The sequence below is a fragment of the Aythya marila genome, assembly GCF_965140915.1.
Source record: "Aythya marila genome assembly, chromosome: 17".
Taxonomy (NCBI): Eukaryota; Metazoa; Chordata; class Aves; order Anseriformes; family Anatidae; genus Aythya; species Aythya marila.
This window is the reverse complement of record NC_139058.1, coordinates 2,317,769-2,343,147: the sequence shown is the minus strand read 5'-3', so window position 1 is coordinate 2,343,147 and position 25,379 is coordinate 2,317,769. Positions and strand designations below refer to the sequence as shown.

General features: G+C 45.9%; 1 protein-coding gene and 1 long non-coding RNA gene across 7 annotated transcripts; one reads left to right on the top strand and one right to left on the bottom strand.

The window, feature by feature from the left end:
* Positions 1 to 15,926, bottom strand: PPP1CC (protein phosphatase 1 catalytic subunit gamma). Its single transcript, XM_082773796.1, has 7 exons — positions 15,655 to 15,926; positions 6,162 to 6,293; positions 4,815 to 5,045; positions 3,107 to 3,211; positions 2,214 to 2,437; positions 1,609 to 1,743; positions 1 to 1,196 (listed from the first exon to the last, which is right to left on the bottom strand). Exons 1-7 carry the CDS (start codon positions 15,707 to 15,709, stop codon positions 1,107 to 1,109), a joined length of 972 nt encoding a protein of 323 aa, XP_082629922.1. The 5' UTR covers positions 15,710 to 15,926; the 3' UTR covers positions 1 to 1,106.
* A 4,767-nt stretch (positions 15,927 to 20,693) lies between these two features.
* LOC309884911 lies at positions 20,694 to 24,665 on the top strand. Of its 6 annotated transcripts, none has more exons than XR_014318708.1 (5): positions 20,694 to 21,305; positions 22,321 to 22,400; positions 23,092 to 23,289; positions 23,980 to 24,089; positions 24,249 to 24,482. It is a non-coding gene; the product is annotated as an uncharacterized lncRNA (long non-coding RNA). The 6 variants fall into 6 exon arrangements; XR_014318711.1 differs by having other exon boundaries at positions 20,707 to 21,305; positions 23,092 to 23,206; XR_014318709.1 differs by lacking the exon at positions 22,321 to 22,400 and having other exon boundaries at positions 20,699 to 21,305; positions 23,075 to 23,289.
* The last annotated feature ends 714 nt before the right edge of the window (positions 24,666 to 25,379 follow it).

Here is a 25,379-nt window from a genome sequence, read left to right as displayed (position 1 = left end):
TTTAACAATTTCTTCATTTAATAAGTGATTTTCACTACATGGTATTGTACACTGTCATCTGTTCAAAAAAGATTAACAGTTTTTAAAAAACAAGATACCGTGAGAGATTTGTATAAACTGGTGCTCAAGATCAATGCCTCTGGTTGGCTCATCAAGCTATTTTCTAGGCTTCTTTGTAAAACAAAGTCTCTAGGCCAAAATTCACAAAACCATTCAGGCAGATCTTAGAACCATTTTCCTTAACTTCCAGCCTTCTGACCCTGGCTGCCACAGGACTGATGCAACTGTAAAAAGGTCCACTTGATAGAACATACAGAAACTGTACAAAAATGTGTTTACTTTTGCCATGAACAGAACTAACAGCACAGCATTTCTACTTGCTATTTCAAGTCGAGACTTCCTTTTTTTCCTCCAAGAGGAAGGCATGAATGGAGAGCCCTGCTAACTCCCAGCTCAGGGTGGTGGGTTGTGTACGTACAGTTTTCTAAGCGAACTTTGGCTTCAGGAAAGAAACTTAAAATAATGGCTTTAATTGACATTGAAAGTATATGGAGAGGGAGGTGTGTTTTCATTAAATATACATCATACCAGAGATGCTGGGAAGGTTGAAGGTTATTCCTAATGTTGACAGCAATAAAACTGACGTGTACATGACAAGACATTAAAAGAAGAGCAATCCCTTTAAAACAAATTTCAACGTAAAAAAAGTTCACAGTGGTTTGTATAAACAGTATGTCATTTCCAACAGTAACAAATTTCTACTCTCACAGCACACTAGTGCCCTCTTTAGATCCTAAAGAAAACAAGCATTTACACTACTCATTGTACAGATTCAGAAAGTCAGTTGTACAATTACCCATAATGACAGGATAAGATGCTGCGGAGTGTACAGCTGTAACACCAACAAAAGGAAAGTTTAAAACCTTTTCTGGGAGGGAGAAAAATCTTTCATTTGCTGTTACAACCAGCAAATGCCATTCATCAAATCAAAAGGGAAACCACAAACACATTATCTATTTTGAGCAAGCTGAACAGTACACATTACAGTTTTAAAAATGGAGGTTATATACTATAATACAAGTCCGAACAAGGCAGTGCCACATTGACTATTTCTTTGCTTGTTTTGTGATCATACCCCTGGGAGGCGTTACAGGTCTGCTAGCATTGGGCTTCTTTTTCTCTGCAGGTTTCAAAATCTGAAAGAGATAATTCAGTCATTAAGCAAATGGTTTAATTTTCTTACCCTCAAACAATCCATTCACTAGTGTAAGGCATGACACAGATCAGCTGGACAGGTCACAAGGAAGCCCAGACAAATTATTTTCCTGCTCAAAGCACCTGATCTGAGAGCCCATGCCAACAGAAGCAGGAAAACCACCGAGAACTTTGCTTGGATAATTCCAAGGTGAAACAATTCATCTATTCACATCAGTAAGGGCTTATCACATTTTTAAACACCTGAATGCAAACAGCTCTGTCTACATTTAATAGCTGTGAAGATCTATTTGAAGCAAGCATTATGGTTTGTAACTGTACAGTATAAATCGAGAACAGGAACTCTAAAGTGTAACTGCACTAACTAGGAGATAAAGTTGCCAGATACAATACCTGAAAAGAGCACATTAAAGTTTCATCCACACTCATCATGGCACCTGCATTATCAAATTCTCCACAGTAATTTGGGGCAGAAAAGAGAGTTACCAATTGCCTTTTTGCGAAAAACTCATATCCATCTTCAACAACCTTTGGAGAGAAAAGCAGAAATTACACTGGGCAATTTCTTCCAGACAAGGTACAAAGCAGCTTTAATTGAATCAGCAGCTGAAAAACTGCTTACAGCTAAGGAACAGCAGCTCCAAACTTTTACCCCCAAAACAGGAAGAACATTACAGGATCCATTTTGGCAACAAGGTCCATTAGCAATAAAACAGGATTACGCTAAGTTCAAGATAACCTTGTTTAAGTTATCAGACCCATGGTTTGCACGTATTAAACAAAAGCATACAAGGGCTTTTAAACAGTGGGACAGGCTGCCCAGAAATGATGGAATCTCTGTCCTTGTGGATATTTAAAGCTTGTCTGGACAAAATCCTAAGTGATTTGCTCTTACACTGGTTTGCCCTGTGTTGAGTATGTGTGTAGAGACCAGATGACCACTTCAGGTCCCTTTCAACTTAAAGTATTCCTTGGTTCAATGCACAGAATTAAAATACCTGATGAGCTCTACATATGAGATCCAAATCATGTTTGTGGAGAAACTTAGCAACCACTTCAGCGCCAAATGTGAAGGACACTCCTCTGTCATTTTCACCCCATCCTAAGACATCTTTGTCAGGGTCAGACCACAGGAGATCACAAAGAAGACCTTGATCGGGTACATCAGTGGGGCGCATAATTCGTCGTATCTGTTCCATTGACTGAAGGTCTGGTGACAAACCTGGTCAGAATTAAGACACACACAGCTCACATTTCAGTCCAGCTCCGCACTGTAAGACTGACACATTAACTCAAGACAAAAAAACTTGTATGCAAACACATGCACCATTGCAATTTTAGGTAGTACAATGGCAACGTTAACTGATATTTTTTAATCCAGCATTTTAAAGCTTGTATAAAAGACTTTTTAGAAGGTTTACTGGGAGCAATATCAGCAAAGACATTTCCCCTTTTTAGAGGATTACAATCTCAAGAATTTGCAAGTGTCTTTTAAAAGAGCTATCAAGTAAAAGAGGCATTAATGCTAGAAATAACAGAACATGTTTATTTTAAAGATCAGGCCTAGTAAGATGAAATAATCACATAGATCTCATACCATTTTCTGCATTTCTCCAACTGTCTGCATACTAAATGCAGACAACTGTCTGCAGTCACCAAGCTGCCAGCTCAACAATTCACAGAACTGATGTTGATCGAGCTCTCAACCCTACCTCATATATGAACCAAGGCAGGCGAAAATCCCTAAAGTTTCAAAGCTTTGGTAATGAAGTGCAAGACAAAAAAAAATCAGTATTTTTCAGCAACTGAAAAGCATGCAAGATAGACATGAAATTGCCAGTATTTATACCAGAGTATTACATTTTCTTAAAGTATCAACTAAAGAACTTACCTCCATGACAGCAGAATATTTTCTCATCCACAATAGCTGCAATTGGTAAACAGTTAAAACAGTCTGTGAAAGTCTTCCACAGCTTAATATTATATCTTCTCTTACCTAGAAAAGATTTGGGGAGAAGAGAACAGTCAGTATACTTCTCTAACACAACTACAGTCTACCATGGCTGCTTTGAAGTAAGACTTGCAAGAAGTCAGCAGTAAGGGCTAGACACGTTTTATCTTCCCTGATACCCACTGATGTACTTTACTGCTGATAAGAAAAGTTGCAAGGTCTTTTTCCATGTGACAGACGCAGCTTCGAAATGGCTCTGAGGATAGCACCCATCTGTTCAAGAGAATGACATTCTACTCTTGGCAGCCAGACCCTCCAGTCTCAACCCCCTTGGAGAATGTGATCCATTTCAGAAAATTATGCCATTTGCTGTTTTCTTCAGGGATAGCCAGCATTTCCTGGAATGCAGATTTTCCTTAAATTTCTGCAAGTACTTTACTGCATGAAGTCTCTCTAGGCACAGAAACAGGACTGAAAAAATGAAGCTGCTGGTTTCACTTTCCAAGCAACTCTCCCAACAGATACGAGCCCTGAACATATTTGCGCTATGTGACTAAGCCTGTGATTAATCTTTGAGGAGTCAAGTCAAATACCGCACATCTTTGTTTCCTTGTTGAAAAAGGAGAATGAGACAGAGTACATTTTGTAAGGTACAAGCCAAGCATGTCCCACAACAGAACCTGGGAGGATGCTTCAGTGCACAATCAACATAACAGCTTAATCTCCTCCACGCTATCTGGGTTAGCTCACATCCTTTGAAGCATACGAACATTACACATCCACTTTACAGCAGAACTACTTATTATGATACAGTAAGGTCTACGTATAGCTTCCATCACAGATCTTAATGCACCCTGCAGTGACAGAGGTAGTACATTAAGTGCATAGCAACATTACGTTTGTTCAAAAGGAGCGCTTGTGATGCCCAATAAACACAAGCCTATTTCTTCATTAAAAGGCTGATGCACTGGTTCAAGTAACGGTTACAGCTGAAGCCACCTACTGAAAGAGCAAGTGTCTGGTATTTAATCCAACCGTGCATCATACTGAAGGCTTCACACATGCTTTGCTCCATTTATTGAAGGAAGAAAGGAAATTCTGGTTTTGGCCGAAGCAGCAGAGCAAAATACTGTAGGACTGCATTCAGTTCCAGAGAAGGACAAGCATTTACTTTTTTTTTTTTTGAACATTACAAAGTTACAGGCCTTAGTATGAGCTACACTGCAAGCACTGTAACAACCACAATAAAGACCAGCACAATCTTAGTTAACAACCCAAAATTATAACAGAGGTGCACACTGTTACAGATGAAAGAAACATGCACAGATGAAAGAAACATGCAAACTGTAAAGCAAAGTAAAATTCTCACCTGCTAAGAACCGTAAGAACTTCACAAATGCATACCAATAAGAACTTAACTTAGTGGCCAGTAAATAAAAATATCCATTTGCATTCTGTTCTGTGAGGATCAGACTATAATAAATGAAAACTTTCCCCTTGCAAAATTTGGCCACAGGGCCAACTGAAGTGTGCAGAAATAATGACAAGTTAGGAAAGAGTGATCCAATGCTAGAAGACTAGACGATAAACATCTCCTATCCTGCTTTCCCAAGCCAAAAGATACTCACATTTGTCCGTAATTACTTACATTCATCATAAAACCCATAAATTCTATTAATGCTGGCACATTCATGGTTCCCTCGGAGAAGGAAAAAATTTTCTGGATATTTAATTTTGTAGGCCAGTAGAAGACAGATTGTTTCTAAGGACTGCTTCCCTCTGTCAACATAATCACCGAGGAACAGGTAGTTGCTCTCTGGTGGAAAGCCTCCGTATTCAAAGAGTCGAAGCAAGTCATAGTACTGTCCATGGATGTCACCTGCAGAGAGTATTCAGAAACAACACAAGTGACATTTCACAACAGCTTTTGATTAATTCTAGAGAAACAGCAAATAAGTGATCAGAAAAAAACTGCAGATAGAAATTGCCTGCAACATTCTTGAAGATTACATAGTTTTAATGAATATCAAATTATCACTCTAAATTTTGACCCCTGTCCAATACAATGACTAATTATGCATTAAGAAAAGTATCCATCTACCCCAAAAATATTCCTACACGTGAAACAAATCTAAGATTCCAAGAGGTCAGCTCTGTGCTCACACAACGATTTGGCATCCAGTTAATTCCTTTCCTTGACTCATGGCTGTAACATTTGGGACCTTTACTTCATTCTCAATACCTTTGCAGATCAGTAGTGACACTGACTGAAAACCAGGGAATTTACTTCCCTCTGCACCATCTCTGGTATTTTCTTGCCACACCCAGTATTTTAAATTCTAACAGTGAAGTTGTACCAAAATAAATCGGTATTTCTGCCTTTGGTTTAAATCAGTTTTGTTTCTGGCACGCAGAACACAATCTTGCTTTTCGTCTACCACATGTTATAAATATTGAACAAACTACTTTGGTCTGAAGTAAATCCTCAGTGTTGGAGCAGGATTTGAGGGGTGTATTTTGACATTCTTCATTCTTTTAGCACAACTAGACATGCACATGCATGCAAAATCAGCACCACTAAGTATGGTGAAACCAAACCAGAAAGTCAGTCCTGGCGATGGTACAGAAATTTAAGTTTCCAGCAAGATTTTAAAATGGTGTCAAACCATGGTGCAACTCTGAATAGCAGCTACGAAAAGCTATTGTGGTTCTTTGATTCTCCTTGATCAGGCTGAACACTTCAATGATACAAAAATTCTGTTCCAAAACTTCTGAACCCAGGTCAAGAGACCTGATGAAACTGGACCAGTTACTTTTATGTTTGGGATTTTTTTGTCCCCACTCCAGTTCCCATGTTCATTACCCCCTCCCCATTCCTCCACCCGAAGCATTCAGCACAGGCTTATTTTTTTCCCTTTCGCTACAAGCATTTACCAGTTTCATAATAAGTGGCAGAAGCAAATCCATCCAAAACGTCCCCCCACACCGTACTTACCACATATTTTCAGTGGAGCTTCAAGTTCTAGTAGAATAGGCTGACTGAGAAAGATCTCTCTGGATTTCAAGCACAGTCCTCTAATTTCATTCTCTTGAAGTTGGACATTTTTACCTGGTTTTGATCCTCTCACTGTTGGAAGAAGTTAGAAGTCAGTTATCCATGTCAACAATATTCCTACTGTTACTGAAGAGAATGACTAAGTGCCATTAACAAAGAATTAAACTATAACAATTGTGCTATTAGGATTGAATAAACTATTCTGTTTATGCTGAGCTGTTAAACTGCCCCATTTGCTGTCTCCTCCAAATGAATCTGAACTCTCAAAATAAGTTTGAAGTAAAGCAGGATAAGCGTGCATGGGAATGTCAGACATAAAGACGCTTGTCATCACCTCACCGCCACCAACCAGAGGTTAAGCTAATTATATTGCCATGCTAAAGTGCTCAGTGCACAGATCAGGCTGAAAAGTAAAACAGCTTGAGCCCCAGAATTCATCAAAAAAATCCCTGTTCATCTAGTTGAGAAGTTCTCAGTTGCAATGAATCTGAAGGCAGCACAGCATCTGCAGTCCCCGATCAGAAGGTGCCTCCACAAAGCAGGACCTGTCAAAATCTAATGGCCCAGCACATCTAATGGCTGTTTTACAGCCTTAATAGGACAGTCAGACAAATAACTGCATTCCTAAAAACTGCCTCGAAGTTACAAAGCATGCTGAAGCAGTAATTAGTACTACAAGACAATCATCAACATCTCAAGCCAGTACTTTACCTTTTTACTACTCTTTTTAACACCTTTTACCCCTCCCTGACAAGTTTCAGTTCCTCAGGAACACCAGAGCCACAGGAACAGCTGAACGCTTTAAACATTTGACAACCAGAGGGAGAGGTGGGAACCCTCCAAATATACTTTCTATTCCATATGGATCAGGACTGCGACTACATTTATTTTAGACGGTTCCTGTAAAACCCATTCTCAGGCTTTCCCACCTCTTAGCTATGAGAAACTGATGCTCATGGTGCCAACGAGGGTAAGAGGTGGTGGGAAATGACACGAGAAAAGGAGTGAAGAAAAAGGGGGCTGGAACTGTGACAGAACCTCCTCCCGCACCAGTTGTGCTTGCACAGCAGAATCGGGATCCCAAGTTAGAAGGAGGACTCCAGAAGGAATTCAGGAGAAGGCCCACATAACACCAGGCTCTTCTTTGTCACGTATGTAAACAAAACTCAAAGCCCCATTACTAGGACTCTTCTCGGGAATAATCTTCTAAATGCATTAAAACTGAAGCCACCATATTGATGAATTTTACAACAAAGCACATCTAGTGTCTAATTTAAATCTCCCCTTGTTCTTTTTTTTTTTTTAAACCCATTAACCCTTGTCCTATCACTTGTAAAAAGCCGCTCTCCAGGTTCCTTTTAGATGCCCTTTACAAAGGGAGAACTGTCTCAAAGCTGCAAAGGATTTAATCGGGAAGGAAATCACTCCTGTTTTTCAGAAAAAGAGATTCTAGCTTTTTGTCTTGAGACAGAGCCTGAAGAAATTCACCTTACTAAACCACGCACCACTTTTTCTGGGTCCCTTCTCCACTCCTTGTCATTCCCCCCCCCAAACACAGCAGACAAGCTGGTAGGAGATTCATCTCCCAGCTCAGACCACCTTTTTTCAATCCTTCTCTTTTTCTACCACCTCCTCTGCAACAACTCTCAATGTTTGGTTCCCTTTACATCCTGTCAAAGCTTGGACATGAAACAAGGACACCAGCTTGGCCCAAACAAGTTTCTACATCCATCAGTTTTCCCTCCGTTTATCAGACACTAACAACTCCTCACCCCCAATTTCTGTTGCCCAGAAAATGCAAGGGACATTTCTCTGGCAGCAATCCTGTTACTATAGCTAAATTGCACACAGCAGCATTTGTGAGGGGTAGGTTAAGACTAAATGGAAAAACCATTGCGCTGTTACTGTCACTGCAGGCCCTGCAGTTCATGAAATCAAGAAGTGAGAATTCCAGTAGGGAAGGCGGCTTGGGAAGAGAACAAAAACAATCGTGCTGCAGAGGGCTCCCAATTTCTTATTAGCACTTAAGTGTTTTTGCGCAAGCCTTTGATCAAGAGCAGAAGGCATTGTTCAGGGTGTTCTGTAGCCAAGAATAAACAGCAATCATGTAATATCCAGCCATAAAACCACGTGCCACTGGACTCCAGCTCTGCTAGCACTTGGTGTTGTTACCAACCCAGTTCTCTGCTGCACCACGACTCCTATCCGAGACCTGAGCCATGCTGGCACTGTCTGTACTGCAGAACCACACTGACAGTGCCACAAAACACGCAGCCTTCCTTCAAACAAGCTTCCAAAGCAAGTTTTAGTTCTAATTACAACCTGCAGCACCAGGGAGGTGTGTAGGTCAGAAGCCCCAGCTGTAACACTGGTGTCTCTTGGGCCATACTCACAGCCATGTATCACTGCTCACCCCGGCATCAGTTCTGTGGTGACACAGAAATTACCACGAAACTTCAAGTATTCCATTAAAATATTAGAAGTAATGAAGCACATAAATGGAAGTTAAATCTCTGTCACAGCAGTTTATCATGCTCCAGTCTTTTCATCTCTGCAGTAATTTTTTCAGCCATCCGGTAATTCTCCTCGCGCTTGCAGGCGATGAGTTACTGAACACGCCAAATATCCAGCAGTAAAGAACAAATTTAGAGAAAAAGGGATCAGCTGGTTAAATTATAAAGATCAATTTCTCCTCTCAAATATCAGAATTTTTTTTTTTAAAAAAGAGGTACTATACTTGTGTTTAACCTTCTCAGATAGCAGAAATTCAACTTTCCGTGATTTGGTCTTGTTGGAAATTGCTAAAAATCAAACCCTGCACCTCACATCCATAAATTAAAAAGTATAAGAAGTACAGGGAATGTAAGCAATGCACTGAGTCACTCGAGCTCATGAATAAAGCATAGCATTCATTTCTGCTGAAGATTAAATGAAAATCTGAGAAGTGACTGCTTCAGATTCAAGTTTCCTAGGTTGCTGATATGTTTTCATTGAACCAGGATAATCTTCATGCAGTTTTAGTCGTTTAGTTGCAGAAAACCTTGACATGATGAAATGATGCCTTGTTGCAGTTTACATAAACTCGCTAGCACGGATGTCAGAAAGATGGCAGAAAAACAGGAAAATTTGGTTCACTGTGCTGCCTGCCAGTGACATTTTGACCACTTCCATCTAACATGGAACCAGTGCAGGAAAAATGTGTGCTCAATTTCTTCTAACATACCCTGAAAAGCTGCAAAAAATATTTTTGGCTTCAGAAGAATCAAATACGCAGAAGTGCACAGTGGTTTGAGAGGTCTGTATTTTTAGTGCAAGGATTTTCTCATCCACAACGGAAGAGCTGGCACGGAAATGCAGGATACTCAGTCTGAATGAACGCTTAGGAGGTTTCTCTGAGTCTCCAAATGACTTAGTTCCACTAAGAAGGGCAAAGATACTATGAAAAACGCGGTGTTTACAGTTCCTTTTCTCTGCTTTGGACAGAAACAAGGCAGCTTGTAGAGATCAGACAGTACAATACTAATTGGCAGCTTGGTCAAAGTCAAAAGAGCAGCTCGATAGCACCGTACTGCACATTTGTTCTTTCGGTGCATAAAAAATAACCTCTCAGAAATGACAGGCTGGAACTGACAGCGAAACAAGCTAAAGATTAATCAGCTGAGGGAAGAAGTCAGCCCATTTCAAATAATATTTTATTTATATCTCGTCTCAACATACTGCTGCACTATTTCCAGACAGTAATATATTCCTTTTCTCCTTTAGGCAGAGCTGCTCTTGTTCTTAATCATTTTGAGAGCTTGAATTTCAACGTCCAGCCTGGGCAGTCTTCTAACAAGTAAAACCTTTTCCAGTGGGCAAGTATAAAAAGTTTGGGGAAAAAGATTTCCACTGGCTGGAAAAGGCTACAGAAAAGATCTCCCCGAGGCCTGGATGATCTCTGAGGAGGTACTCTTCCAAGTCACAATGACCGAGCTAGAAAATATCCCAACTTCTACAGTTATGCTCTGTAAAACCAGCTCAGGAAACCTTGAAGGGAGAGCAATCCATCTGTTGTCCAGTCAAAAGCATAAAGCCTTTAGCCAGTATTGACAGAGCTTTTTGTTTTTCAAATACGCTGAGCACGGGGCCAAGCCACAGCTCTGGGGCAGTGACAACTGCGCGCTCTTATCTCTTCAGTGCGTGCTATTCCAGATCTTATTTCTGAGGGTTACAAGCTTCAACACAGATCCTTTACAGCCTGTCCAAAACACAAATCGATAGGTTTCAACTATTAAAATTAAATGCTGCACTTTCCAAGACAAGGAGAACTGCTAGAAAGCACCAACCCCAAAGGAGGACGCGAGCGCAGTACGACGGCCGCCCAGCAGAGGGAGAAGAAGTGCACAAGGAAGAGCAAGAACTCACCACCCGTCATTTTGGTGCAAGCAAAGAGCCAGGACAAAGCCTCACTGCAGCTGCCAGGGCTTCCAACACAGCCTGACATTTAGGGGAACTTTAATTCAGTTCTGCCTGAAGGACAGATGGGTCAGAGCTGCGGGATCCAGAACGTACAGGCTGTACAGCACGCTCCATCTCCAGCATCTCCCAGCGTTCAGTCTGGTGCCATGCAGTCCTTTCACAAAGGGAAAGGCTCTTACCAAAAGCAGTATGTTACCTGCTAAAGGGAGCAATCCTTCCACAAGGATATTGAGGAGGAGAATATTCAACATGGCAGAAATTCCAGTGATCCATGCGTCTTCCCTTCAGTACTACCTTACAAATGCTGTCAGCTGAAGTCCTAGAATTGAGTTCTTGCACAGAAAATGTTTTAAAGAAAATAGCCCACTAGCAGCTTGGTTGGCGCCCAGCTTATTAAACAAGCCTTCCAATTTTACCGTATTTTACGTTAAGATGCCTGCAATCCTAGAGGAGTTTCCAAAAATACTGCAGGTTGTTTTTATCTTGTTTAGGCAGCTCCTGATGACAGTTTCACATTCCATTTTACACCACAGACACAAAGGGAATAAATAACTTGGAAGTGGCTGATGTCAAAAAGGTTTTAGTTTACTTCAGGCAGCATCAACTTTGATCAGCTCATTTCAAATTCAAAATCAAAACCAAAAAGCAACTCCTCAGCTACACTAAGTAACACTGAGCTACGGGAACGTATGTGGTTTGAGGTCAACGAGTGCTACTTGTTTATTAGAAACTATCACAGCATCCTAACTCATCAGAAAGCGAAATCTAAAATTTCAAATTAGCATTTGTGAGAACCAGCCAAATGGAAAGCAATCTTCCAGATCCAATCAATGTTGTATTAAGCAGAAAGGAGTAAAAGCTCAATTTTATGAAATACTTTTTCCTTTTTCCAGCAGTTATCTGTACTCCTTGGCTTAACTATTTTTGATAACTGGATGATCTTCTTTCACCATTTAATGCAAATTAGAGAGTATCTCCTCATCAGCCATACAACAAGCTTTACTGGGAATAGAAATCTGTGGGTGTATAAACAGCGAAGTTTGAGGATTTAGAGTCTTTTTGCTGATTTTAGCACACTAACCAGGATTTCAGCTTTCAAAAAGGCTACCACCATTCTGGCCTTGCATGGCTTTATCCAAAGAAGCCTCTCTTCATTACTTGTTTTCCTTTAATAGCAATTGCAGAGGCTGGATACAGAAGAGATTTTCAGAAACTTATTTCAGCTTGGGCTCCACTAACATATGTTAGCTGTTATTTTCCCCTGTTATTTGTTACCATGGCAAGGCTGGGGCATTTCAATCTGCTTTTCCAGAGACATTACTATGCGCTCCGTTCTCAAATCAGACCCTATTTACATTATACACAAAGAGCTGCCAACACAGTAGGTGAAGGAAACGGATACGAGGCTCTAGTTACAGGAACATCATCTGAGGTGACACAGAAAGGAAGCCACGCTCACACCTGGGAACCTCGGGATTTCTCCTCAACAATCCTTCTGGAGCTGAGCAGGAATTGTGCCATTTCCTGGGAGCCTTTCCACAACTACGCAGATGACACTGATTTTCATCTTACAGGGAGCTTTTCCGGCATCTCATCTAGCAGCAGGTTTTATTCAGCAGATACAAAGCCCAGAAGATGAAGTTATTGCCCACAAAATCCCTTCCAGAAGAACAGCTTGCCCCTAAATTTACCCCTACTTATTCCTCAGTCAAGTTAGTTCTGTAAATATTTGGGCTTTTACCTGCTATCAAATACCCTCAGGAAACATCTCAATACTCACTGCAGGATACTGTTGTTTAGTATACTTTAAAAGCCTTATTCTTGAGAAAATTGTTGTTAGGAAAATTACTATAAAAGCAACAAAATTAGGCAACCTGTTCTCATGAAAATGCACAACCCTCATTAGCAAAGAAGTCAAGCAAAACATAAGTTACAGCAAAAAAAATGGTATGCTCAACGTTTTCATCGAACTGCTCCCCAAGGTGGAGAACAATGTTACTGAAAAATGGGGTTTGTGACATTTCAAAGCCAAATGGCTCTGTACTATAAACACTCGGAGCAAGAGAGACTCTCCAAATATTTACTTAAGAACAAGAAGCTAAACATATACTTCTAGGCCTTTAAAGAATACTCTAATCATTTCAGCTAACCAGCTTAATGTGGGTTGGATTGCATCAACTCCTTGAGGGAAACAGTACAAATAACATAATTTGATCAGAGCAATTACCTCAGCTGTCATAAAAGATGTCAAGACAGAGCAAGTACAACTCAATCACAAATACTGTACTGATACCCTGCATTAAGAGCAAAAGGGAGAACAATTTATTATTTACCACTTCACCTCACCTAGACCATTAAACTAGTTTCACTACCAGCACAGCTCGCTTGGTCTCCTCCAACTGTGCAATGCTAAGGCCAGTACAAAACACAGTTTATGAAATAAATTAGTGTGAGAATACATTTAAAACCATCTCCATAATATCTTTTTTTTTTTTTATCCTTTAAGAAGGCATAAAAGCCATAGTACCAGTTTATATCCTTTGCATTATAATAGATAAATCACCTAAAATTAACTGTTTTAAAAAAATCAGTATACATTTTAAAGGTATTTGTAACAAAATACCAAATTGCTCTGAAAATTAAAACTTGTACAAACATTTGGGCAACTCAGTTTGTTAATAAGCTGATATTAAAGCAGATTGTGCTGTGTTGTAATGCTTGACTACGATTATAATCTGTGTACAACCTTGCCTGAAAAGGTTATCACTCGAAACAATTCTGGTAGAGATGCTTCAGGCACCACGTAACCAACATCCTGCAGTTGTTCTACCAGCACTGCATTGAAAAAGAATGGCACAATGCAGAAATGCATCTTAAATTTCTTTGCTTGTTCCAAATTGGATGAGAAACCTCACACACACTTCAGATTCTGCCTCCCAGTTTAATACCATGCAGATCTGCACTTCAGAAGTTCAGTGTTATCATCTACCTAGCTGCACCTTAATAATTCCAGGGAAAGGATGAGTCAAATTTTAAACCACCAGAGAACGGTGCCTGCACAGTAATTCACACAATTTATCACCCTATGCAAAATGCAGTGCTTGCAGAAATGCAGCATTGCTTTGCCCTTTCTGCAAAAAAAAAAAAAAAAAAAAAGTAAAAAGACTACCACAAAGGTCAATCATCACTGACTGAAAAAGAAGCTTAAAAAAGACATTTAATAAGCAATAAACAAAATACACACCAGCACAGGCTACTAACATTGCTTATCATTTTAAAAACTGAAAGACGATCATTGCCTCAAGAAATCCGAAATCCCAGCTGAAATGTCAATAAAAAAATTAATTTCAGCTCTGGCAGCTGATGCAACCTGAAGTAATAGCATCTTTAGCTACATGGCCATCTCTTAACAGATCTTGTCAGTAAGCCTCCTGGAGCCTGATTTACGAGCTCCCATCTCCTCCAGACGTGTAATACTGCTATAAGCTGGGTAAGACCATAACATATCTACATAGCACATCTTATTACTTTCTGAAACTTTAAACAATAATCATCGTTCAAAATCACTGATTTATTTCTATGCTTACGCTGTTCCGTGCCTTTAATATTAGCAACTTACACTGAGAAAACCACATGAGTTGCACTAGATGTAATCAGGTATGAAATATATTATCTGCAGTAAAACTGAGCGTGTATTAATAAGGCACCAGACTTATGACATACAGGACCTGACACCTACAAAGTGTGCTACTAGAGTTTCAGGAAAATCCTGGTCTAAATTTATGAAGGGAAGCCTTTAAATAATTTAAGCCAGGGTAGTTTAAATTGGTGACAAGCAAAGCAAAACGGATCAGAGAAAAAGCCCTACTTACTTTTACTTATTCTAGCTCAGTAATCCCATAATACACCTATTGGATTTTTAATTCCAAGTAATTTCTGTCGTAGCACTGTTGTCCCTCTGCCTGTCCTTTTGCTATCCAGGCCATTACACCGAGCAAAATTTAAGAAGGAAAAAGTGTAACATAGATAAAAGACATTTCCTCCCTGTTTGCTTCAGCATTTTAGATGACTTTGTGCCAAGTGGAAAAAACAGTACACCCCGATCAAGCTCTTCAAGCACAAGTGCTGATGAGATGCCTGCCCCAACACAGATAAGATTTGGCTGGATCAGGCTAGCTTCCTTCCCTAAATAATTCCTTCCTTGATGCCTTCAGAAAATGTGTTACTAGCTACTTCCAGGACGGCTCAGATGACAACTGCAGCCTGGTGCTGACCCCTGCAAGCAAAAGGAAGATGCTGAAGACACCCCCTGCGATTTCCAGGTTCCCCTTTGATTTAGGGGCTCCCATGCAGCGTTTTCCAACCCTAGGTGCTAACAACACAAGACAATGAGTCCTTCCACGTAAGGTCTGGAACAGCATAACCCAACCCTCAACTGACACCTAAATAAGCTCCCATATGTTACAATTCAGAGCCGAATGGTGGTGTTAATGCAGCAGCAAACCAACGCTGAAGCCACGCTGCCCTAAAGCCCGTGGAAATCCCCTCCCGGCTCCCTGCAGCGCTGCCCCGAGCGGCTCTTTAAACGCCCCAGCTCCGACTTCCAGAGCCCCACGACCGCCCAGCCAAGAGGAGCCCCCACGTGCGTGCGTGCAAGCCAAAAACGAGGGGAAAAACCCCAAAAGCAAGGCCGGGAGCACCGTGAAACGCTTCCCCATGACAATGAGCTGCAGGGGGACCCCGAGCTGCTCGGGGACCGGGGGCAGCGCAGCTCCGGGACCTGTAGGGACCCCCGAGAGGCCTCAGAGCCCCTCACCCCCTAATTTTGGGCCCCCCCAAACCGGGCCCGCGGCTCTCCGACCTGAGGGGACCTCGCCGGAGGCCGCTGCCGGGTGGGCTCGGGGGCACGGCGCCGGTTGAGCCCCCCCCCCAACCTCCTGTGTCCCCCCACACACACACCGCCGCCGCCCCTCACCCTCCAGCAGCCGTTGGATGATGCTGTCGATGTTGAGCTTGTCTATATCCGCCATCGCCTCGCAGCGGCCCGGCGGACCCCTCCCCGCCGCTCCCCTCCCTCAGCTCGCCGCTCGGCAGGGCCCGGCTCCTCCGCTCGCCCCGTGCCGCCGGCCCCTGCTCGCTCCCTGCTTTCTTCCTTCCTCTCAGCTCCGAGCCCGCTGCCGCCGCCTCCTCCTCCCCCCTTCTCTCCTCTCTTTTCTCCTCTCCTCAGCCGCCGCGCTCGGCTGAGCCCCGGCGCCCCCACAAAATGGCCGCCGTCTCCTCAGCGGGCTCGGCCGGCGCAAGGATACCGCGAGCGCGCGGCGCCTCACCGGAAGCCCTTTATAGGCCGGGCGGGAAGAGCGCGGCGGAGGCGGGGCGCGCGTGCTGCGGCTCCGAGGCCACCTTCGCTGGATCCTTCCGCCGAGCGGGAGGGGAAATAGTGCGGGGTGGCAGCCGGTACCCCCGTGTTACGGGGGACACCGTGAGCGGCCCGGCCTCGGTTTGCTGGAACCGGGCCGTGTTTGGGAGCTGCAGGCTGTTCTGTGTGTGTCCCGATGGAGGGAGGTTGGGGTGTGTCTTCTGTCAGGGCTGCTGCCTCATGGTGCCATGTGCCTGTGACCCATGAGGGGTGCAGGTGCCTGCCGCAGACCAGCTGCTTCCCGGCCCTAAAATAGGATGAATGTCACCCAAAACACGCCGGCAGCTGGCATCTCCCCCAGTGTGTGTACCAGCCGACAGCTCTGTGTAACCTCAGACATAGACCTCACCCCATACAGCTCCAAAGGGCAACTGTATAGCACCTGGAAATCCATAAGGAGCCTCACCAGAGAAATTGGCAGGCTCCTTCAAGAACATCTGGCCATTTTATTTGTTATTATTTTGTCCTGAGTATAGCACAGGCTTGGCCACAAGCAATTAAATGAGGCTCCTCTTGTAAATCAGATTGCATCTGGGAAGGAGATGGGCTGTGCGGGCCTTTCCCCCTGTTTGGGTTGCATCTCTGATAGATGACTATTTAATGGCTTCATTTCCTCCCGCTTTAAATTGCGGGGATGGCTGCGTCAACCTCTTCTCCCCTCCCTGTGCCAATTGCTGCCACCGTGCATGCCGGGTGCCTCACGGTGACAGCTGTATAACATCCATAACCGCTGGCTGCCGTGGCGGCGCCGGAGCAGAGTTCAGGTCCCCAAGGCGATAACGCGAAGGAGTCGCCGTCTCAGCACACCTTCGGTCTGGCGGGAGGAAGGAGATAAGAGGACATATGGCCAGACACTATCTGAAACTCAGGGGTTTTATGCGCCGCAAAATGAAGCTTCAAAATGCTCCACTTCCCTGAGCCAATGCTTGTCGTAATGAGCACGCCCCAGCCGATAACGCTAATTTCAGTCACGCTGGTGTAAACCCGAAGTAACCCTGTTGAAGACAATAGAGTTACTTCAGATTTACTTCAACGTGACAGCACTTGCAGATTTACATCTATTTTTGTGCTGCACCTTCTCGGGGAACGGCCTCCCAGCTCTTTTGCTTTCTTTCTCTTGCAAATCCTTTCAACTTTTGCAGAGCTAGTTATTCTCTTGGATTTAACTGAATTATTCAAAAAAGGGAAATTGGTCCTGTGTTTCCCAAGAAACCTTCCCGTCCTTTTTTTCCTTGTCTTCATTTTATCATGACCTTCAGCTGTTGCCCCCTCTCCCCTGGTTCTCCTTCAGGGATGAGTCCTGCAGGGACCAGAGCACCTTTTGTGGATTGCTGAGTCCCCCTGGTAATGAAACAGGGTGGATGGGGAGAGCTCAGCACCTTCCAGAATGCCACCCAGGACATTTGCTCCTATAGGATCCTCATGGGATCATTGTACTTCTGAAAGGAAGGATCCAGCCCTTCAAACGAAACTGGTCAGGGCAAGGAATGCATCTCACTTGATAAACCAAATCAAGCAAGGTCCAAAGCACTGCCAGTTCGTGTTAAAAGAGGCATAGCCGAGGGGAAAGGAGGGAAGTGACAGATGAAGGCAGATCTGTCAAGGCCCTGTCATCACCTCGATAACCAACCCTCCTCCCTGCGGCTCCGCGCCCAGGCCCCAGCGCTCGCTGTGAGTGCTTGGTGTCCTGTTCGGAGGGGGCCTGTGGGTTTTGCACGCAGTCTTTTGCATTTACATTTTTGCTATGTAGACACAAAAAATAAGAGCCCTTACCTAACAGCAGTAAACTCCGAGACAAGGCTGAGATGTTAAAATGCCACCGCAGAGTTATCGTTTTAATAAGCTAATTTTTCTCTGCTGAAAATAACAAGCCTTGCCCCACAGCAGCTTCTCTGATTAGAAAAGGAGACACAGCCAAGGTGTTATAAATAACCTGAAACTATTTTCTTCTCCAGTGTTGCTCACAATAACGATTTATTTTGAGAAGGGGAACAATCAGGGAAATCCCTTCGTCCTTAAACTCTGTGCACAGGCTTGAAGCGTTCGATAATTCTGAAGCTCCCGGTTCGCATATCCCCGCCCTTTCTGTGTTTCTCCACAGTTTGTGTTCTAGTTTGCTAAATACATGATGATGTACGATTTATCTTGCTCGCAGCTCTGAGACCTCTGTGTCTTTTCCTCCCTCCCCCCTGAAACTCCACAAATAAATCACAGCTTGGGTAACATTCCTTGGAAGCCTCAGTGTAAAATATCTTTCCCCACTGAGTTGTCCTCACTATCTCTTGCGCATGCCACTTTGTTTATTGTACAGTTGCTCATAATCTGGCTATGTATAAAAATATAGATATCATATATATAATACCCACCTACATACAGTAGCAAAATAAGGAGCATTTCATTATTATTCCCTACATACTTATCCATAATACATGCACATACATATACTACGTGTGTAACATTACATGGACATACCCTATATATACACGCATACACATGTATATATATACAGCCAATGTATAAAGCTCCTTATTTTATTCCTGTATGTAGGTGGATCCTAAGAAATGCAAGTCACCCACGCTTCCCCTTCCTTAGATTACATATTTGCTAAGTCCGTGAAATTTGCTGTGTTTGTGTACATTTCAGACAAAGATCTACACGGACTGTTCAGCACTGGAAAAACAAAGGCGGTGTGACTCGTGGGTCAGATGTTATTTTTCCTAACTAGATGCCCAGCCACGATTTCACTGTTTTCATAACTCCTACTGCGTGCGTCCAGATATCAGGCTGTTGCGATCCAGATAAACTTTGTACACGTGCTTCTTGCCTCCGATGGCTAAAATATTTCGCTGACCCCCAGATTTCAGACGCTGCAGAGTTCTGGGGGAGGCAGCGGCGATTTGTGAGATAAAAGAGCAGATGGGCAAAGCCACGAGGCGGATCTGGAGACGCAGGGGTACGTGCCCTGTTCGGCAGGGAGCCGATGACGCAGAGTCAGGTGTTTTCTTAGTGTCATGTTTTATTTACCAAACATGCAGTGCTGCCATCTCCCTTGAGCACCAAAACATGCAGACTGCCGGCAGGCAGCTCCGCTGTGCAGGACGTGGTGAGGAGCTCGGGGCTTTCTGCTGCTCCTCCAAGGACTCCACCATGTGCAAAGCCCCATGCCCAGAGGGGCAGCAGCAGGATGCCTTCCAGAGAGCTCCTCACGCTCTCTTCTCATCACCTCTACACCCTGCACGTGGGACCCAGGCCTTGATTTCCACCCAGCCAAATGTTTCACGCTCCCAACAGCTGGTTTCCATCTGCACCTCCCACCCAGGGAACCTGTCAGCAACAATGACAAGTCCATCGCAAGTTCGTCAAAATCACTTTTTTTTTGGTTAAAATATGTTAAAGGATTCTGCTCAGAAAATCTCGAGACAGGCTATTTTGACACGAGAAAAATGTGATTTGCCATTCTTCCCCTCCTACATCTCTCTCTTTTTTTTTTTTTTTTGGTCAAAGTTGACATACTTCATGGGTTTCTGCTGAAAGGCATTGTTGGATGGAGAAATCTTCAGCTGGGGAGTTTGGGACGGTTTGTAGTGGCAAAAATTCTGCCAGTAAAGTCCTTCTCTTATAAAAATGTCCTAAGTCACTTTTTATTCTGATGTAGCAGAGACCACGGTAGGATTTTCCCTGCTGTAGCCATTTGGATTGAGCCAACACAGCACGTCGCACCCTGTCTGGGGGTTTTGTGTCTGAATCTGGATTTCAGCCTGGGCCAGGCACAAAAACCACTCGGTGAAGCAGCCGATCGGCGTGTCCTACCCACACTGAGCACCCCTGGGCAGGTGTCTGCTCCATCCATCGCTCAGAAAAAGAGCCGAAACGGGGCTGAAGGAGGATTTGTCCTACTTTTAGCGAAGAGCAGCCGCAGCAGCTCGCTTGACGCTGCTTTGGCAAGGAGCAGAGCCTCTGTCTTCTTCCCTCACTGGCCAGGAACCGCCACGCTCCGCCAGAGCCTGAGTTTCATAAGCAGCTGGGAAGCCCTCGCAGGTCTCCGTGGGGTTCAGCTGAGCCGTTTGTGGAAGGGGAAAGGGAAAAACGTACGTGGCAGCCAGCTGCACAGCCCGCAAAGGGTTCCCAGCCCTTTGTCAGCTGGTCTGTGAGCTGGTGGGGTGAGCACAGTTTGCTTTTTCTCTTCGCTTCCCCTGCTTTTACCCCGGCAGAACTCGGCTTCATGGATGAGCTGCTTCTCTAATTAAAACCGATGAGAAAGGAGGACCAGGAGAGCTGCCAGGGGAGCGGGAAAGTGGAAATGAGAAGAGGCTTTGCTGATTTGTTCTTGGTCAAATGTCGGCTTTGCCTCTGTGGGCGACGCATCGCTGAACACGAGAGGCAGGAGCAAGGAAGAGACCTCTTGTGTCGGGTACCCTGACTGCCCTGGGGCTTTAGAAATGCAGATAAAACACGGGACAGGTGCCTGCAGGCTTCCCAATGGCTGGTGCTCCAAAACCTCCTGAGGCCCAGGACAAATGACAGTCATTCAGAGGGCAGCCGGGGTACCTGATTTCATTTTCTGCCCTGATTTTTGTTTCCCCCGACGGTCCCGAACATCCCGAGCAGTCCCGCTGCCCGCTGCCCTGCACCTGGCCTTTCTGCTTACGTGCGGAGTCTGCTGGGGAGGCAGCTGCCACGTGTGCTTATTTATTTGTTTCTCTTCTCACCTCCTCCTTTCTGCTCGCTTTGAGCGAGGCTGGCAGATTTTCAGGAGCTGGGCTGCTCTTACGTAAGGTTGCGCTAAAACCTGCACAAAAGGATTTGGAGGAAAGCGTGGCTGGAGCCAACTTTGATCCCTGGATGCCCTTCTGGTCTGTCCACACCACTCGGACACACCGCTGCGAGCGGCTGCCTTGTCCTGGGGCTTCCTTTCTGCTGCCAAAATCCCTGGGGACCGCTGGGGTGCCACACAGCATCTCCCACCCCTGGGCAGTTCAAGCCTGGGTAATTAACAGTAATTATCCGGCCGAGGGAGTAGATATTCATCTGATTTCATTCATATGAAATCTTCAACTGGAGTAGAGCTGAGCCGTGGTTTTATTTTTGACCTCGCTTTGCAGCCTAGGGAGCTGCGATCCCATCACCAAACTGCTGCGCAAACCCAAAGCGGTGGAGCCAGGATCTCCCCCGGGTTCCTCCGGTGCTAAATCACCCAAGTTTGGGTTCAGGTGAGGTGATAAATCCAAGGGCTGCGAACAGTCGTGTACACAATGGTGGTTGTTAGCCAATAAATCGGGCTTTTACGCAAATGCCTCCATGCAGACGTCGGCTGCGGGGCGGCAAGCGAGACCGGGGAGTCGGAAAAATTAATGCGTGGAGAAAGGGGGGACTTGGAAAGTTGCCACTGTTGTTCCAGTCCCTTCAGGAGCTCACTTTTCCCCTTCTTTCCCTCCGTGCTTTACACTCCACGTGGTTTTTGCCTTTTAAAAATAAACGCCTTGTTTGCACTAGGGGCATGCTGTGTGTGTGTGAGCAGCAGGAGCTCAGCGCTGCGCTCAAGGCCAGGTTGAGGCTGTAGTGAGGTGAGGCTTAAGGCTGGAGGTCTGCTTCTGCCCCACAACAAACGGCTCTGGGCGTGGGCAGTTTGTTTCCTGCATTGAAAAGAAGGAAAAAAAGCAGAGGAAAGTGTCCACCCTGCAGCCAGAACAGCTTTGGGTGATCGAGGATGCATTTAGAGTTCAAATGCATCTTTGCATCCTGTTCCCAAAGTCACGTCCCTCCAGGGGATGCTCTCCGGGGCTCTGAGTTTGGTTGGTTTGGGTTTATTCCACATGGGGGCTGCAGGTTTCATCCGGGGGAGGCACTCGAACCACCACAGCTTCTGTGGGCCTACTGGGCAAGCTCCTGGAGAAGAACAGAGGTGGAGAAACCCTCGTGGGGTCAGCCAAACCCACGCACCCGCACGCTGCAGCCTCCAACGTTGCTTCTCCTGAGGGTTTGTCCCTTGGTAAGATATCGGCCAGCGGAGAGCCTCGGGGCCACCAGCTGAAATTCACCCTTTGCTTCAGATCCCTGCCTTCTGGAGGCAATCGAAGGGCAGTGCTGGTGGGGCCGACTGCCTTTTGTGGTGCGACTGCAGTGAGATGTCTTGCTCAGTGTGGGATTCATGCGAGAACTTTTTTTTCCCCTTTCTTTCTTTCTTTTTCTTTTTTTTTTTTTCCTGAAATAAGCTGTTTTATTTAGGTATCTCTAGAAAAAGTCCCACCTGGCCCTTTGGAAGGGTTTCAGCTAAAACGTAGCAGATTCTATTCTTCTCTAAAAAGGTAAGCCGCGTTTCTCAGCCAGACTTTTCTCCCTTTTGTGGCCGCAGTTTGGCACGCCGGAGGCGCAGCCGGCGGCAAGGTCACTGCCCTTCCCCGGCCGAGGAAGGAAAGCCGCAGCACGTGGCGACCCGGAGAGCTTTCCCCACGTGTTTTGGGCTCAAGCAAGGCAGGCAGCCACCATTCCCTCTGTTCTCCTTTTTTCCATGACCTTTTAAATTCGGGTTGCTCAGGTGAACGTCTCCCAGCCTGGGTGTCCTCCTCCCTCGTGAGCCACGCTGCTTGGTGGCCCCGCTCCGTGTCCCCACTGGTGGGGTGCACGGAGGAAGAAGCTTCTTGCTGCTCACCCTCCTTGTCCCCTTTTTGCACATTTATTTGCTTTGTGCCAAACTGGGCAGCCAGTGGAGGAGGATTTCAGCTTGCTCAGTGGAAGATCTTCACTCCTGTCCCCACACCACCAGGAGGCACAGCCCTGCCCCTGCTGCCTTTTGTGCCTTGAAGCAGGTGCCAAGCAGGAGGCGAAGGCACAGCCTTAAATCCACCACCCCATTCCTGCACTCCCCTGGATGTCCTTGTCCTCGGGGTCGGTCCACGGGGGAAGAGATGCTCACCTGGAGCTCACCTCCCAGAAAGAAATGCCCTGACATTCCTCATCGGGGTGCATTTATCTTTATTAGGCGTGTTTACAACCCAGGGTGTGCGCCGCAGCCTCCTCCCAGGCACAGGCAGCGGAGCGAGCTGCCCCAGCCCCTCAGACACAGACGTGCACGAGGAAACGGGGAGGAAATCCAGTGCAAAGGCGAAGCACCGTGAGTCACTCGGGGAAATGGCTCTGCTGAGCTGCCTGCAGCACCGGGAAGGATTGGAAAGAGCAGGGGTGCAAGCGGCCAGGGTGAGGGGAACGCAGCCGGTCCTCGTGTGCCACATGCGCCGGGCCAAAAAGCTTTGCTTCTCTTCTTCCTCTTCTTTTTATAGCCCTTTGGTTAATGTGGGTTTTGTCCCGTGGGTCTGGTCCCTCACGCATCTCCCTGCTTTTCGTGGTCCTGCTCTGGGATCTTTCAGGCTGTGGGAGCACGGAGTGAAGCCTTAAATCCTTCGCTCGCTGCATCTGGGTCCTCTCGAGCCCGTACCATTGGGCGTGTGATTAATTAATGCTCTTCTCTTTCACCTGCTTGACAGTGATCCTCAGTGATGTGACTGAAACTTAACCTCCCGGGCTGGAGGCAGCCCCGTGCACCATAACAGGCTGGATGTGTATTTTTAGCAATAAGGTGTTTCCAGCTCAGGATTTGATCATTCTGGACATTTCCTCGTCCCTCCCTGAGTCACACGCCAGCCCCTTCCTGCTGTTTCCTAGGGCTCACAGGAGATGCTCTCCTTCCCGGGGGGTCACCCCCACATGCCCAGCTTTGGGGACACTGATTTTTCCCATAGCACTCTGCAGGATGCCTTGCGGAGCCCGTACGGATGCTCTCAACCTCCCCCCCTGGGGATTTCAGAGCCCATTAGACGGTTTTGCAACCCGGAGAGGATTTTCCACCAGCACGGATGCATCCAGCTACCTCCCTTCTTCTCCATGCAGGAGCAAGAATTCGGTGATGAAAATGGAGCTGGCGACAGCGCTAATTGCTGGAGAGACAACGAGCCTCGTGGGGCTGGGGGCTGGTGTCCCATGTGGCCTTACAGCCGCAGGTGAGAGCCTGCTGGAACATTTTTTTGGCTCCGAGGGAGGCAGGAGAGGGCTCTGCACGGAGCCAGGGAGCACAGGCAGGTTTCTAGAAGCAGCACAAGCTGAGCTGGTAAATTATAAAACGCCACACTCGAGGGCTGTTATATAATGTCCCTTTGCAGGAGCCGGTAGCTAAATATAAAAAGCCACTTACATTCCGGGCTGGTGTAAAATGATGCAAGCGAGCGGCTTTGTGTGGGAAGGATGCTCTGCGGCGCTGCGAGAAGCGGAAAGGCTTTCGGCACCCTGGTTTGCTCCCTGCCTTCATCGCCCGCTTTCTCTGCACCCCTGTGAAATGCGTTCACGCCCCGCGTCTCGGTTTCCCCCTCTCTGAACCGGGAACAATAAAATCGCCGTTTTCCTTGCAGCTGCGTTGTCAGGATTAATTCCTGTTTGCGAAATGACCTGCGAATCTATAGAAACCCAAACAGCATATCATTAGCCCCAGCTAAACTCGGCGTGTAAAATCAGCGGGCTGCGTTCCCCTCCCGCCCCGGAGGAGAAGGGCTGGTGGCAGCGCTGCCAAGAGGAAAATTCCAGCCACTGGAAAAAAATAAAATAAAATAAAAAAATCCAGGAGAGCAAAGCTTTGTCAGGCTGAGACCGCTTTGTTTTCCTCGAGGAACCTCATCCTTTCATTAGCTGTGAGCAGAAGGATCGGCTCCCACACGAGACAGCTAACGCCGAGGTGTGGGGGGGGTGATGAGATTTTTGGATGCCTCATCCTGCTCTGGTGGTGACGGTGACCCTGGGCTCCTGCAGGACCTGCTGCCACCGTGGCTCCTGCTGCTCACGGGTGATAAAACCAGGAGCATCTCCTGGGGGAGACTCATCCTGCCCAGCACGGACCCCGGTGATCCTGCTCTGCGAGGGGGGTGCTGCCTCCTGGGGCTGTGAAATGCCAGGGGCCACCTGGACCCATCTTCTTTCTTCCTCCTCTCTGCACACAGGCAAGCTGAGCAGAAGCAGGAACAAATCCTGGTCCCCCAGTTCCACACCAGCACTGGTGCAGCAGCCCCAAATCCAGCGTCAGTGCGGGCAGGTCCTGAGCCAGCATCAGCACCTCTTGGGTCGGGAGAGGGGGGTGAAATGCTGCACACCCCTATTTCTGAGGGCTGCACTTGTCCTGTTGCCATTTCTCCCTTGTTCTCAGCCCCTGATGGAGCCATGTGGCCACTGATGGAGCTGTGTGGCCACTGATGGAGCACTGAGGTTTTTTGGAAAGTGGAAGCTCTGATGTGAAGAAGGAGAAG

Coding starts and splice junctions, on each gene's coding strand:
- PPP1CC (XM_082773796.1), bottom strand. CDS start 15,709: ATGGCGGATATAGACAAGCTCAACATCGACAGCATCATCCAACGGCTG. Junction 3,212..4,814: donor TTATGGGTTTTATGATGAAT/GTAAGTAATTAC, acceptor AATCTTTTCTAG/GTAAGAGAAGATATAATATT. Junction 1,197..1,608: donor CTTTAATGTGCTCTTTTCAG/GTATTGTATCTG, acceptor TATCTCTTTCAG/ATTTTGAAACCTGCAGAGAA.